Below are 15333 nucleotides of genomic sequence, written 5' to 3' on the forward strand. Positions count from 1 at the left end.
TTATTAGGGTAATACTTTTTTAGAGTATATATAAAAACATTTTTCCGTTGCATTCTCAGAATATGAGTTAGCGACACATTTTTCATTAAGTATTTTTCTCTAAGGGTATTTCCTAAGGGTGAGAACTGAAACTGCAATAGGTAATATGCAATAAACATTTTTGTGATGTTTTATTATTTCACATTAGAATTGAATCTTTTCAACAACATGCAATTTAGTAACCAAAAAATTACAAAAACACCCAAAATCAAAGCATGCAGCCTTGGGCGAGTAAAGCTGGGCGTACACTGTGCGATCTTTGGCCCATTTTCAGCCGATTTTTCACTCGTGCGACTATTTTTGCGATCGGGCCGAGTTTCGGCTCAATCGCGTGTCGTGCATCGTATAGTTTACACAGGTAAACGAGGAGCGATTCACACCTCACGACCAACTCCCGATCAGAAATCGCAGCGTCGCAAGAATATCAAACATGTTTGAAATTCAAATCGCTCCTCGTGAGATCGCATGAGAGCGTCGGGTCGTATAGTGTGAGTATATGAATCGTGAGCTGTGAACTTTTAAACTCTGCGATTTAGTCGTACAGTTTGAGCTGGAGCTGAGTACACGATTTAAAATATCGTACAGTGTACGCCCAGCTTAATGCACTGTCGCGTAGATTTGCCCCGCTGTGGATTCCAAAGGGGGCGTGGTTTAAATGCCGGGATCTTCCGGACGAGTCCAGTTCTTAGTGGGACCAGACGAGGGTGTTGCCCTGCAGAGGCCAGGAATAATCTCACAGTCCACTCTCCGCTCCTCTGCACGTCGTGGCGAGAGAAGTACCTGCACGAGCATCCGGCCAAAACAGAACCGAACTAGTCAGCAGGAGGTAAGAAGGCGCTTTCTACATGTTCGAGATGTTTTGCCCGTTGTTTTAAAACCCCCCTTTATGTTTATGCAAATCCAGATTATTTCCAGATTACTTTTTCACTACGGACTGTAGTGGGACTGTGTGACGTAGCCCCTTTGACGTCGGCCGGAGTGGGCTTTAATTTACATTGTGGAATAAATATATCCCCTTCTCTACGGGACTTCAAATACTTAAACCCACTCAACACGTTTTTTATGCAGATTATCAGACGATTACATATTCATTTGCAAACACGAATTCCAGGATTTTTCCATTCGCTCAAACAAGCCATATACGGCTTGATAAAAATGTCAATTGCAGATATTTCACATTCTCTGGGCGGGACACGTTCTGACATCATCTAGTGTTTTTAACCACTGGGTGGATTTACTGCAGATAAAGCCCACGGGGCAAGGAACAGTTATTAAATATACGTGACAGCTCGACAAAAAGTCTTTTAGATGTTACATTAGAAATGAATTTACGCACACGGCCACCTTTTAGATGTAGATTTAGTTTCAGTAAACGAATCCAGGAAGGCCACGTTTTAGTGCATTGCAGACGAATGACTGGATGAAGAACCTCACCAGTGAACAGTGTGATGAGGTTTTCTGTAATGCTAATAAGAGCCAAACTACTGAAAGATGTGGTCTAGAGAACCCGATTGTCCCTCAGTACTCCGTAGCATGAGAAATGAGAACTGTATTTAGTAAAGCTGTGTATCCCCATGTTAATGCAAGACAATTCAACTCACACTATTTGACTGAATCACTGTTGAATGTTATATAGGCTACTTAAACATACAGCCCAATGTTCTTATGTTCTTAACTCGTACTGTATTGAGCTAATTCATGTCTCAACCTGATATATACTATGAAGAAGATATTTTTCATGACTTTATGGAAATTTAGCACATCACTAGTGTTTTAAAACGTGTTGACAAAATCACCAATAAAAACAAGACATGTTCTCTGTGCATCTAACACAGGGTCAGCCAGTCTTGTTCATCAACAACAGACTTCCATGACACAAACATCATTTAGGAGCTGCAGTATCATATCACGCTCTAAGTGTAATGCTTTTACAAGAGCATAAAAATAGGGTGATGTCTAAGGATGTTCCTGTTTCAATGACTAAGTGTCCCATCATGTATAGAAACCCTTCGTTACCATAGAAACGGAGGAAAACAAGAAAACACTTTGTGCTGAATATACCACAGGGAGAGGAAGTTGGTATTTTAACAGTGAGTGCACACACACGATGAGGCCTCATTCCAACTTGATTTAGTCTAGCTGTAGTTACGTGTCCTCGTGTTCGTGTCAAGGTACGTAAATGAAATACAACAGCACTAGAGTTTGACTGAATGACTAGCAGCAAGATGGTTTCATTTGGCATGTTACTGCAGAGTAAGGATCCTTCAGACCTGGAGATCATTAACACCATCAAGATCCTGTAGAAGCAACTTCTTCAATTTCTTTACAGGCTAGATAACACCTTGCTGAGACACAAATTACGTGTTACAATCACTGCATTTATCTTTGAAGTTGCTGCGCGCGTGTCTGTGTGTGTTTCGTGAGACCAACAGAAGTCTAATCTATGAATGCCTGGTTTCTTGTCGTGGAGGGAGGTGTAGTCTGAGCTACAGACGAGCAGCTGTTCCCTGTGTCAGAGACCACAGTCCTCTCCAACACACTGTGTGCTCCTCAGAGACCCCCTCACGTGCTCCTCACACAGACCACGTCCAGTGCAGTAAGACACACAGCAAAATGGCCACCGTTCCTCCTCCACTATCTCCCATGGCCTGTTATTCTGACCATTGGAGATCAAAATTTAATCTGCAGTCACTCTTTATGATCGGCGTACAGACCAACATCCGGTTACATCAATCTGCTGCTTTTGGAAGGGACTTTGAACCTTGAAATGATCTTGATTTTTCTAAAAGGATAATAAAGCAGAGCGTGTGTGTTCTGGTGGAGGTGCTCTCGGTCTCAGTAAACACCGCTGTAGATTAAGGGATAAGGTCTGAAGGTTCCTTGCAGAAATGCTAACCAAATGTCTGTGAGTGGCTTTCCGTCCTCGAGGAGGGGAGACGTTGGAGGGGTCTGCCTGTACGGAGAGAATGAGTCACCCAGGAAGATGCTTGAATGCTCAGGGTTGAACAATGTTGAACACTGGTTCAGCTGGTTTTATGGGTCCAGTCTTGCTAGGCTGTTGTTCAGAGACCTCTTTAGTTTCCGGTTACTGTATCAAAAAAAACCAGTGAAAATTCCCAATTAGGATATTAAAGTGCTACTTGTTGCCATGCAGGATGGGGGTTGGTTCCTGTGTTCAGCTGCAGTACAGTATCGAACTCTTTGATGATAAAAGCTCCCAAATGCACCAAAGTGGATAACATTAACATTTTAATCCTTTCATTGCTAACTGAACCTAAGTACAGTAAAAGTACAGTATTCAGTAAAATGCTGTTTCCAGAAACCTTTATGCTTTTAGGCCTTTGATGCATAATAGACTGTGACCTTCAAATAAACATTTATCTTATTCCTAGTCATAATTCCAGGCTACTGAAATATATACTCATACGTCACCTAGGTCTGTTGGTCTTGCCCGGTCACACAGAAATGCAAAGCAGTGTTTCATTCTCACACACACGCACGCACGCACGCACACACACCTTCAGCATAATGCATTTTGTGAGAGATCCGTATGTTTGTAGGTGCACTTTTAATTTTTCTCTGCTCATTGTAAACTCCCATATAGTAATTTGTCATGCACCAGTTTTCTTGAGACACAAAGTCTCTCTTTTCGTGTATGTGTTGCGATTGCATGCTGACTGTTTTTTTCCCATGAGGCTGTGCAATAGCCAGCACAAGTCATGTGACCTGGGGCTATTTATAATCCACTTTAGGCTAGTAACTGTCTCACTCTGGAACATATAAATAAGGGACAGTAAATATAAACTGCTATGACTGCCCTGAGACTGTGTTTTTGAGACATGATGGAATTTAAAAGAAATTCTAAATCTAAGAGACACCCTTTTAAAATTAAGCATCTACACTATTAGGCATTCTTTAGATACCAAAGAGATTTAATCTTCCCTTGTGTACACACTCAAGGTTCAGGTTCCATGTGCAAAACCCGAACTACAGACCATTATATGCTTCCTCATGGGACATTTTGAGACATTGGCAGGACCATAACTCTCCAGGGACCACTTTATGTGTTTTAATAATTTCTCCAGTGTATATGTGTACCTCTTGATACAACTTAAATCTAAACGCAATCATGAATGTCAGAGCAAGCATGTCAGAGCAAGCACGAAGATAACTGTGTTGTTAGATTGCAGCTGCCAGTGGCCATGGGCGTGTTCCTCTTTAGAAGATACTACTGCCTTTCACCAACACTGGTCTGTGTGCTCTCACATCTCTTGGGATTCAGCTTTGGGGACCACAACTGAAACACCATAGCAGTTATAAAATATGCCTAGTGCTAAAATAGTTATTCGTCTTTTATTTTTAAGGTAATAACCTCTAAACAAACTGGTATACTGCGGTTTCTTTCACATACACCCAGTTAATGTCTGCATTGAGATTGCTGAGTTTTCAAACAAAAGCCTGTTGTGTAGAGTGCATGTTGGTCAAAGAAAACACAATTTTTTTAACTGAATGCTTCTTGGAACCTCTTCTTTGAGCTAGCCTAGCTCAAGTGAGAGTGTGTGGTGAGTGCGTTGTGTCTGTAGTAGATGGCCGGGCCCTCACTGCTGTAATTGTATCTTTGGTGAGGAGAAAGAATTCTAAACCACACTATAACGAGTGAGTGGGTTCTAACATTAAATTCAGGAATTTAGTTTATAACATTGTAATTGATTCCTGATGTGCTGAATTGTCTTTACCACCTCTAGGATTAAGCATCTACCACGAGTGCAGATAATCCATTGTATTAAAAATACTCTTTGATTACCCATCACCAATTGACTTTCATGATCACGTGCTGTGTTTTAGACACGCTGTCGTACATTCGGCTGTGTTTGACCTCACGTTCCACACTGAGCCTCTAGTCTGCAGCAACAGCTGAGTGTTGTCTCGACATTCCAGTTCCAGCCCAAAGATGCCAAACGTCGCCCCACACTCTCCCTGGAAGTCTGTGGTAACCTCTGCAGACGGGGCCCCATTTTAACCAGTGCTCTCATTACAACAGTGCACCTAAAGTCAGGACAGAATGCTTGGAGTGTGTGAGTGTCTGTGTGTGTGTGTGTGTGTGTGTGTGTGGCATGTGAGCGGAAGGTGAGTGGTGCTGATGTTTTGGGCAGGCTGCCGGTTCTGAGTCACAGCTCTTCCTCTTCCTGAGGGCTCGCACCAACTTCAGTACAGGGGAAAATTCCCAGCTGCTGGGCTGTGTAGACTTCCAGTTAAATGGATTCACAGATTTTAATACCACATTGAATCAGTAAAGCGAAGTACTTTTAGGCTCCTGCTTAAAATTTAACATTAATAATTCAGAATACCACTTTATAACTTTAAAACGAGCTTTAAAAAAACCCAAAGGCTTGTATTTAAAAATAAATAATAAAAGTCCTGTAACAGTGCAGTGAATTTCCACCAATCACAGTAAACCCTTCATGGCTTCTCTCCAGACAGCATGGTGTACCACCCTGAGTTTGAGAAGGCGGGCCAGCAACCTGGCCTGCAGGTGTGGAGGATTGAGAAGTTTGACCTTGTGGCCGTGCCAGAGAATCTCTACGGCTCGTTCTACACGGGCGACGCCTACGTGGTCCTCAACACCATCAAACAACGCTCTGGTAGCCTGCAGTATGACCTCCACTTCTGGCTCGGTAAGTTCAGTAGAGCGGGAATGTTCACTTGAGCCTGGTCTTTCAAAGCCTTTGGTACGTTTTTAGCACTAGTTAGTTAATTAGTTAGTTAGCTTTACCACCACCAATAGCACAATTAGCATCTGAGAGGGGGGCATTATAAACTATGTTCCTGTAATTTCAAATTACTATAATTTCAAATGCTAACTGCTTATGTATTAGTAGTCAGTAAATGTGTTGCACAGCATGGCTTTAAACATGTGCCTCAGCCCTGTAATGAAGAAATTGATCGCCCTGGTTCGCCAAAACTCACTTAGGAAAGGGATATTTAAATGAGGATCAGTCAATAGACAGACCAGCGTTTCAGGGAAATGGCGTAGCTAAACTGCTGACACTTGTGCACTCTTGTGCACCCTTGTGTTCTGCAGGCGACTTCTGCACGCAGGATGAGAGTGGATCTGCTGCCATATTCACAGTGCAGATGGACGATCACTTGGGTGGAAAACCCATCCAGTACAGAGAAGTCCAGGGCCACGAGTCTAAAACCTTCCTGGGTTATTTTAAGAAAGGTCTGCAGTACATGGTGAGCAGTCAGCAGAGAAGATGCGGGCGAATGTAAAAATTCTGTGTACATCCCTTACACCTTTTTCCTGAAAGCTCTTTCGCACACTTCTCAGAAAGGTGGAGTTGCCTCAGGGTTCAAACACGTCGTAACCAACGAGGTGGTGATGCAGCGCGTGCTGCATGTCAAAGGTCGGCGTGTTGTCAGGGCAACAGAGGTTCCCGTCGGCTGGGACAGCTTTAATCAGGGAGACTGCTTCATCCTGGACCTGGGTAATGTGAGTACATCTGGGCTGTTTTTATGTATATATGTATATATAAAGGTCACATTACAGCTAGCCACTGTCCAACCGTGACATTATAGTCTCATATGTAATGATAATTTCATCATCTGTGCGTGTCACAGGAGATCTACCAGTGGTGTGGCTCAAAAAGCAACCGCTTTGAGAAGCTGAAGGCCACCCAGCTGGCCAAGTCCATCCGTGATAATGAACGCAGCGGGCGTGCCCGGGTGTACGTGTGCGATGAGGGCGTGGAGCGAGACAAGATGCTCGAGGTGAGAAGTTCAGCTTAGCCTACAATCATTCTTTCCTGCATTTACTAATAACCGTCTTAGCTCCTGGCCATACAGAAGTCTGTTATGTTCCTCAATGGCAGGTTCTTGGAGAAAAGCCAGACCTGCCAGAAGGTCTGGATGATGACCTCAAAGCAGATGCTTCAAATAGGAAGTTGGCCAAACTGTACAAGGTACTATGGTTATTGAGATTCACACACTTGTGCCTGAAGGCTGATGGACCTTCTCAACACAAGCCTACAGTAACATACTACTACCTGTTAAATTTACCTGCTGGTCCAAAACGCTCTTGTCCTGTGCCACAGGTTTCTGACGCCAGTGGGACCATGGCCATGGCTTTGGTGGCGGACGAGAACCCCTTCTCCCAGAGCACCCTCGAGTCCACCGACTGCTTCATCCTGGACCACGGCTCAGACGGCAAGATCTTTGTGTGGAAAGGTAAGCATTGGTTAAAGCAGCCCAAAGAAAACAGTCTGCACTTAGCACCTGTTTGTACGATGTTTATACGATGTTTACACATAGGAGGCTTGTGCCCTTCTGTGCGCGGTGTTCTCGATTTTTAATTACCTGGCGTCCTCCGCCAAACAGGAAAGGACGCCAACGTTGAGGAACGAAAGGCAGCCATGAAGGCAGCAGATGAGTTCATCAAGAAGATGGGCTACCCCAAGCACACCCAAGTGCAGATCCTCCCCGAGATGGGCGAGACGCCGCTCTTCAAGCAGTTCTTCAAGAACTGGCGCGACGTGGACCAGACCGATGGCCTGGGTGTGGCCTACGTCTCCAACCACATCGCCAAGATCGAGAAGGTGCCGTTCGACGCCTCCACCCTTCACGAGTCATGCGCCATGGCGGCGCAGCATGGCATGGTGGACGATGGCAGCGGCGAGAAGCAGGTCAGAGTGACCACCACCCACCCATGGCCCACCACCACCCACCACCACAACACCACCCACATGATTCGCCTTGTGTTTGCAGATTTGGCGCATTGAGGGGTCAGACAAGGTTCCTGTTGACCCCTCCACCTATGGCCAGTTCTATGGTGGAGACAGCTACATCATCCTTTACAACTACGCCCACGGTGGCAGACGGGGCCACATCATCTACATTTGGTAAGACTTGATCGCGTGTGGTCACCATCAACAACATATCAGCAACTGTGTGTTCAAAAAATAATAACAGAACCACTCAGGATTTTATCAAAATAACTTGATAAAGGAACGTGAAAATAACACCATCAGTTCGGTAGTGAAGCCCATTAGCTGTGATCTGAAGTTGGACTCTTAATTGTGCACAGTTCATGGCTAGAGAGACCACAGGGTACATGTCTCTGCCATCACTGAAGTACAATAGACTCAGGGACCCTAAATAATACTCCCTGTGGTATGGAGTGTGAAAACAGCATGAAGATACATCAGGGCCCCAATCAGGCGCTCTGTGATCGGCTCAAAGGCTTGATCCTGCAAGTCAGTGCTTTACTGAGTGCCATCTTCACTGCAGGCAAGGTTCGGACTCCACGCAGGACGAAATCGGAGCGTCTGCCATCCTGGCCACACAGCTGGATGACGAGCTTGGAGGAGGTCCCGTACAGGTACTGTCCGTCTGGGACGGAGAGCTGTCCACCATCCTTCTGTTCTGCCGAATTATTAAGCAACCTCAGATAAAAATGAACAAAAAACATTTTATTTGGAATGCACGTTGGAGAACAGTAGTTACGGACACCGTGAAGCTAAAATGTGTACATTTTCACAGCGTGTCCTAGAGGCCTCTGAGCTCATGCTTTAAAAGCACTCATCACTGTCCTGCCGCACTGACCTGTATCTACAGCACCTTTATGGTTGCCCTTTATGGTTGATGGTGTTCATGGTGCCAGAGAGATCTAGATGTTGCAGCCTGGAAAAAGCTGGAGCCATCTGCTACCTCTGGATTCCCCTCAGGAGACCTGTGATGTTCTCATAATGTCCTCTCCTGACCTTGATGTTTGCTCGTCCTCATCCGCCTTTCTTTCCTGTCCCTCTTCCATTTCCTGCCTGTCTGTTTCTAGGTGGCTGGCGGCCCTATCACCACTCAGGTAGCTGTGTGACTGCGCTGCACGTCTCTGTACAGAGCATTAGCACGGATGCTAACACCAGATCATTTCGATTAAGATGATCGTTATCCTTGTTGGCACAATGCAACAGGAATCAATCTAACTCCAAACGGGACGTTCGATCCAATGTCGTCTTTTTTGAGGTTTATTTTCCTTTATAGCGCTAAGCTACGCCGCAGAGAGTTTTTGTAGTTGAAACCGTAATCTCCGGCTGACACGAGTTACCAAAAACAGCAAATAGGTTAATACTTTGTAGCGTTTCATTTCCCAGAGCAAGGATGTTACGGCTCTGTGTTTGTTTCTGTATGTGTGCACACACTAGCGGTGTGTCAGCGTGTGTACCCCTTCAAATGGACTGGTGATGTTTAATCAAACACCAGGGCTTGAAATCACAGGTCCTCCAGTGACAACCTTTCAGCCACCTGTTTTTTTCAGTGTGTAACCATGACATTTACATTTACGACATTTAGCAGACGCTCGTATCCAGAGCGACTTACAAAGTGCTTTGCATCTGATCACAGAGTGACCACTTTGTGCCTGCATGTGAAATGTGAAAGTCAGGCTTGATCGTTTTAAAAGTGTTGTTTGTGTGCGCTGTGTATTCGTGTGCATGTGTGAATCAAAAACAAGCCTGTTGGGCATGAACAGAATTCCAGGGTTCTCTGGAGACAGATGTTTACTTTTAACCTCCACTTTAAAATCTTTTTATTTCACCTTTAAAAAAAACAGGTCAAACACGGAGAAAAACAGCTCAAGCTGAACTGAGGCTTTTAGGGAACTTTAATTTGGACCCAAACGTGGTTGTTTTCACGCCGAAATGTGAACAAATCCGTCATTCACACAGAGCAGCGAGGAAGTGCCACACGTTGAGTGATGGGGGCGTCTGCAATAGGGCTCCTTTGTATGAAACCTGATGATGAAGCAGCACTTCATCCAGTGACTGAACAAGCCCACTGTCATACACCGAGGAAGGCTGGAAGGCTGCCACCTGGTGGACGCTTCTACAAACAGCAGCAAAAATGCACCTTTGAAAGGACACATTTCTGCCACTGTTCTGCTGTTTGGCTGAACATGAGGACTCAGTCATGGAGATGTGGAAGTCGTATGTGTGATCTAAAGTCCTAATTCAAATGTTTAATAACAGGGACGTTCTGCCTCTAGATTTCTTCACGCCTAGAATCGGTAACTGGAGGTGTACAGCTTACTTATTTTAACTTCTTCTCATGTCAGTACCTTTTTCATTTCAAACTCATCGCGATAACTCAGTAGTCACTTTTAAAAGAACAACAAACGCTTCGCGTAAGCGGTTCACAGCTTTACAGAAGTGCAGATAGCACACCGTTCTTCACGTCAGCTCCAGTTAGATAGCACACCGTTCTTCACGTCAGCTCCAGTTAGATAGAACACCGTTCTTCACGTCAGCTCCAGTTAGATAGCACACCGTTCTTCACGTCAGCTCCAGTTAGATAGAACGCCGTTCTTCACGTCAGCTCCATTTAGATAGCACACCGTTCTTCACGTCAGCTCCAGTTAGATAGAACACCGTTCTTCACGTCAGCTCCAGTTAGATAGCACACCGTTCTTCACGTCGGCTCCAGTTAGATAGAACACCGTTCTTCACGTCAGCTCCAGTTAGATAGAACGCCGTTCTTCACGTCAGCTCCATTTAGATAGCACACCGTTCTTCACGTCAGCTCCAGTTAGATAGCACACCGTTCTTCACGTCAGCTCCAGTTAGATAGCACACCGTTCTTCACGTCAGCTCCAGTTAGATAGAACGCCGTTCTTCACGTCAGCTCCATTTAGATAGCACACCGTTCTTCACGTCAGCTCCAGTTAGATAGCACACCGTTCTTCACGTCAGCTCCAGTTAGATAGCACACCGTTCTTCACGTCAGCTCCAGTTAGATAGCACACCGTTCTTCACGTCAGCTCCATTTAGATAGCACACCGTTCTTCACGTCAGCTCCAGTTAGATAGCACACCGTTCTTCACGTCAGCTCCAGTTAGATAGAACACCGTTCTTCACGTCGGCTCCAGCTTCATCTGTCCCTTCCTTCCCGTGTCTTCTGTCCAGCTCTGCAGTATGACTGTTCATGGTGGTGTTTCAGGGGTTATGATTTAACCTGTGTGGCTATGTGTTCCTCAGGTGCGTGTGGTCCAGGGTAAGGAGCCAGCACACCTGATGAGCCTGTTTGGTGGACGGCCCATGGTGGTGTATAAGGGAGGCACGTCCAGAGAGGGGGGGCAGACCCAGCCTGCTCAGACACGCCTCTTCCAAGTGCGCTCCAACTCCGCGGGCAGCACCAGGGCTGTGGAGGTCAGTGCCTGGTGTCCACGCTCTTCTGGGGGGGGGGGGGGGGGGGGGGGGGGGGGGTGCAGCATGTTGACCCGCTGAAAATAGAACAAGCAAGAGTTCTTCTTCTTTTTTTCATTATACTGACACCTAGTGTCATCTATCTGCCTAACTGCAGATAAAATAATATATCTGGATAAGAAATATTTTTAAAAATCATATTTCAAGATCATATTTCTGCTTTGGAGTGGCTGCATTAAACTGAGTGGTTGTTTAAATGGCCAGGTTGACGCAGCATCTTCTAACTTGAACTCCAACGATGCCTTCATCCTGGTGACTCCAGCGGCCTCCTACCTGTGGGTGGGTACGGGGGCCAGTCAACCAGAAAAGGCGGGAGCCCAGCAGCTGTGCTCCATCCTCGGGGTGACTGCGTCTGAGATCTCGGAGGGAGGGGAACCTGGTAAGAACAGAGCATTTCAAATCTGGCTTCACATTATCTACAGACGCGATCACGTCGTATAGATTACATACAGACCTGCGCAGAGTTGCATTCACCTAGTGTGATTCTGCCAAAAAATAAATAAAGTTGCATGTGTCTCTAAACTAAACTAATAAGGCTGTAAGAAAGAGAAAAGTAAACGATCCCTTTAGTGTCTTTACAGCATTATACATTTTTATCTGGACCCTGTAATATTGAAATAACAGTCACACACATCTTGCCGTCACGTAACCATTCTGTGTCACCAGCTCTTTATGAAACGGATCACGTTCGTATCGTATCAGAACCGTAACACGGTGGGTGTTGGGCTGGTTAATCAGCGGTGCTGGTTCATGTCCTCCGCACCTGTGTAGGTGATTTCTGGGGCGCTCTGGGAGGACAGTCAGCGTACCGCACCTCCGCCAGGTTGAAGGACAAGCTGGACACACACCCACCCAGACTCTTCGCCTGCTCCAACAAAACGGGCCGCTTCATCGTGAGTGTCTCCCACGGATACGCACGTGTCGGCCATTTTGTCACGACAAAAAACATTTATAACGCAGAGAAAATGTATTTGATCTTTGTAGTCTGATGTCAGACTGGTTGGTGTGAATCAGAGGTAATTTTGTGTGTGTGTGTGTGTGTGTGTGTGTGTAGATTGAGGAGGTACCTGGGGAGATGGGTCAGGAGGATCTGGCCACCGATGATGTCATGATCCTGGACACCTGGGATCAGGTAACCGTCAGATTTCTCTATAGAGCCGCAGTGAAGTAACCCCAACAGACCTCTCTACATTTCACACATCATCTCTCCCTTGGTGATCCTGAGCTCTCAAGCAATCTAACACTACACAAACTCACATCACAGTTCTTTGACTGAATCTTTGATTTTTTGATGATTAAGCGACATATCATAACAAATTAAGTCCTCAGTTCTAAAGGAACTCGACTCTAAAGTAACCTTCGTGTCGTTATCCGGCAGAGACGCACACCCATTGTCAGCTTGACACGGCGACATCTCCTGTGGGGTTTGTAATTGCCGTGGTTGTGTTGCAGGTGTTTGTCTGGGTCGGTAATGAGGCGCATGAGGAGGAGAAGAGCGAGGCGATGGCTTCAGGTGAGACTCGTTAAAATCCTCACTCGTGTGAGATCTCGGTAATGAACTCCGACATGTGCGGCCGCCGCCTCATTAAGCCTGGTTTATACTCGACGCGCCGCGAGCGGCGCGAGGGTCCGCGCGGCGAAAATGACGTAATCGCGGTGGCTCCGCCCGTGCGCGAGGGCCTCGCGCGCTGTCGCGGCGCGAGGTCGTGCACCTCCCGAATTTTGTAACTTCGCGCGCGCGCCGCGCTTCAGCGCGATGGACAAAGTCATGTTTGCCGGGTTCATACACCTATACAAGGTGGAATTAATGCACTTGTACGTCACTTTAAAGGTCCATTTCAATATTTCCCAGCACGTTAAACTTAATTAAGTTAAATATTTATACATATACTCGAAATGAATCGAAATAATTCGCTTTTTTATCACATTAGTTTATGGTTGTTTATTTTCAAAACGCCCAATCTTAACGTCTTCACGTTCTCTCATGTGTCGCCCTGGAATTACAAGAGGCTCGTATTTGTTAACGTATCGTTTCGGACAACACTGCAAAGCCATATTTACGTTTGATGCCTGATGTGTATATATACGGTCTCTGGTCAGGTAAAAATGTTCTTTCCCCGTTTTTGCAGGGGTTTTTTATTCTCCACTGCCACCTATCGCCACCTATCGTTTCGGAGAACACTGCAGCGACGCTCGCGACGTTCGCGAAAGTATAAACGCCTACACCGCTCGCGCAGGGTCGCGCGAGGTGGGCGGAGCCGCGCGCTACGGTCGCTCGCGAAAGTATAAACCAGGCTTTACGCGTGTTTTTTCAGAGCCGTGCCGTCGTGGATAAAAGCGGCTTATATTAATCTAGGAGACAAGTGCACATGCGGTGTGCTCACTCCATCAGGCCCACATTAACCACACTTACCCCGCCGTCCACTCGGATTTGAGAAATGGCGATTTCACACACACAGCCACCCACGTTCATTAATCTTGAAATGATGTCCCAGAAATTGCACTGCGCGCATGTCTAACGTGTTGCGAACACTCTGCCCCGCCCGCCAGCCGCCCGCTACATCGAGACGGACCCGGCCCAGCGAGACCCCCGCACACCCATCGTGAAGCTCAAGCAGGGTTCGGAGCCGCCCACCTTCACCGGCTGGTTCCTGGGCTGGGATCACGACTACTGGAGCAGCGATCCCCTGGAGCGCGCCATGGCTGAGCTGGAGCTGTGATTGGTCTCTCAGCCCTCCCTGACCTCTAACCCTACTGCCTTAGTTGACCATTGGTGGAAGTCGCCTTTTTCCACTGACCAATTTGGTTCCATTTATGTAGGCGGAGCTAGTAATGGATCAATGGAAAAAGGCGACTTCTGACCATAGAGCATTGCTGCCCTGGTCTAATAGTGCCCAGTTGAGTCAGGCCAAGCAACGCATCTTCATTGCACCTTTGTTACTGCAAATTTTTTTTTTTAAGTGTCTGTTTCTTGCTTTTGTTAGAATTTTATTTGAAACTGTGTAGTAAACATGCAGGAAGGTTTTTGGATCATATTATCTGTGGTCAGATTCACAGCAACTCTTCTTTCAGGAGCACTCACACTCTGGACCAAATCTTTTTTTTACTTCCACCATGAAGGTCAGCAAGACAAGATGGCAAACACCATCCTAGCCCTGTTCTCCTGCTATGAGATGAGTTCATGAATATAGACCTTGGCAAACAGATGTATTAAAGCCACAGTCAGGAACCCTCAAAACATTAACTTCCAATTACCAAATTAGATTCAATTAGAGGCCTAGGAAACACATGTGCCAGTGTAAACCACACCTTATGTTAAGTGGTTACAGTTAAGCAGCGGGGAAAGAGGGTGGAGAATACTGCTGGAATTCAGGCCAGGCCATCATTTGACCTGGAAGGATAGACATGCTAATTTCTTAAACTCTGAGGTAAGTACAGGAGACAGGAAGAACGCAACATACAGAATCTGTATCTGAGGGGGTGTTTGAAAAATACAGGAAGTCAGAGCGGAGGGAGGACATTTATCTTATCTTTCCTTCCGTAGTGACTGTATAACCCCATGTACGGGAGGTTGTCCAGTAGACTAGACTCAAGATCATCATCTGACAGAAAAAGTGTCATGTTTTTAGTAGGCCGTCATGTTTTTAGTTTGGTGTGCTGAATCCAGTTCCTCTGAGATGATTCCCAACTTGGGCTTTAATGAAATAGGTTGCCATGTTCCTCTTGCATGTTAACACAAGTGAATAGATCATTTCCTTGTATGTCTGAACTGATTTCGTTTTAATGTGAACATTAAGGGCTTCTAACAGCAGCACTAGCTTCACTATTGGAACTTTTTTTGTAACGTTGATGTAGCCATTGGTCATTTTGTAGTGACTTGAATAATAATTCTCAATACAATGCAATGGCAACCATTACCCATCATGCATTTCTGATTTCTTGTTCTGCTGTTTTCCTAGTTATACTTGGGAGTTACAGTAATGCAAACCAAAGCAGGTTTTCCTCTCTGGAGACGGAAGGTACTGCACAACAGCAATGGTGT

General features: G+C 45.8%; 1 protein-coding gene across 2 annotated transcripts; it reads left to right on the top strand.

Annotated features, from left to right (window-relative positions):
* The first annotated feature begins 705 nt into the window (after positions 1 to 705).
* On the top strand, positions 706 to 15208 carry gsna (gelsolin a). Of its 2 annotated transcripts, XM_076988830.1 has the most exons (17): positions 706 to 865; positions 5517 to 5714; positions 6122 to 6276; positions 6371 to 6532; positions 6661 to 6810; positions 6912 to 7001; positions 7134 to 7266; positions 7417 to 7721; positions 7804 to 7937; positions 8326 to 8416; positions 8870 to 8896; positions 11064 to 11234; positions 11496 to 11670; positions 12063 to 12184; positions 12346 to 12423; positions 12744 to 12804; positions 13842 to 15208. In XM_076988830.1, exons 2-17 carry the CDS (start codon positions 5522 to 5524, stop codon positions 14009 to 14011), a joined length of 2217 nt encoding a protein of 738 aa, XP_076844945.1. In that variant the 5' UTR covers positions 706 to 865; positions 5517 to 5521; the 3' UTR covers positions 14012 to 15208. The 2 variants fall into 2 exon arrangements, with proteins under 2 accessions (XP_076844945.1, XP_076844946.1); XM_076988831.1 differs by lacking the exon at positions 8870 to 8896 and having other exon boundaries at positions 707 to 865.
* The last annotated feature ends 125 nt before the right edge of the window (positions 15209 to 15333 follow it).

Source organism: Brachyhypopomus gauderio, unplaced genomic scaffold, assembly GCF_052324685.1.
Source record: "Brachyhypopomus gauderio isolate BG-103 unplaced genomic scaffold, BGAUD_0.2 sc64, whole genome shotgun sequence".
In the NCBI taxonomy this organism is placed as follows: Eukaryota; Metazoa; Chordata; class Actinopteri; order Gymnotiformes; family Hypopomidae; genus Brachyhypopomus; species Brachyhypopomus gauderio.

Bases quoted from the DNA above. Each gene is read 5' to 3' on its own strand.
- gsna (XM_076988830.1), top strand. From the start codon at position 5,522: ATGGTGTACCACCCTGAGTTTGAGAAGGCGGGCCAGCAACCTGGCCTG. The intron at 7,722-7,803 runs GTCAGAGTGACC...TTGTGTTTGCAG, and splicing joins ATGGCAGCGGCGAGAAGCAG to ATTTGGCGCATTGAGGGGTC. The intron at 8,417-8,869 runs GTACTGTCCGTC...GTCTGTTTCTAG, and splicing joins TTGGAGGAGGTCCCGTACAG to GTGGCTGGCGGCCCTATCAC.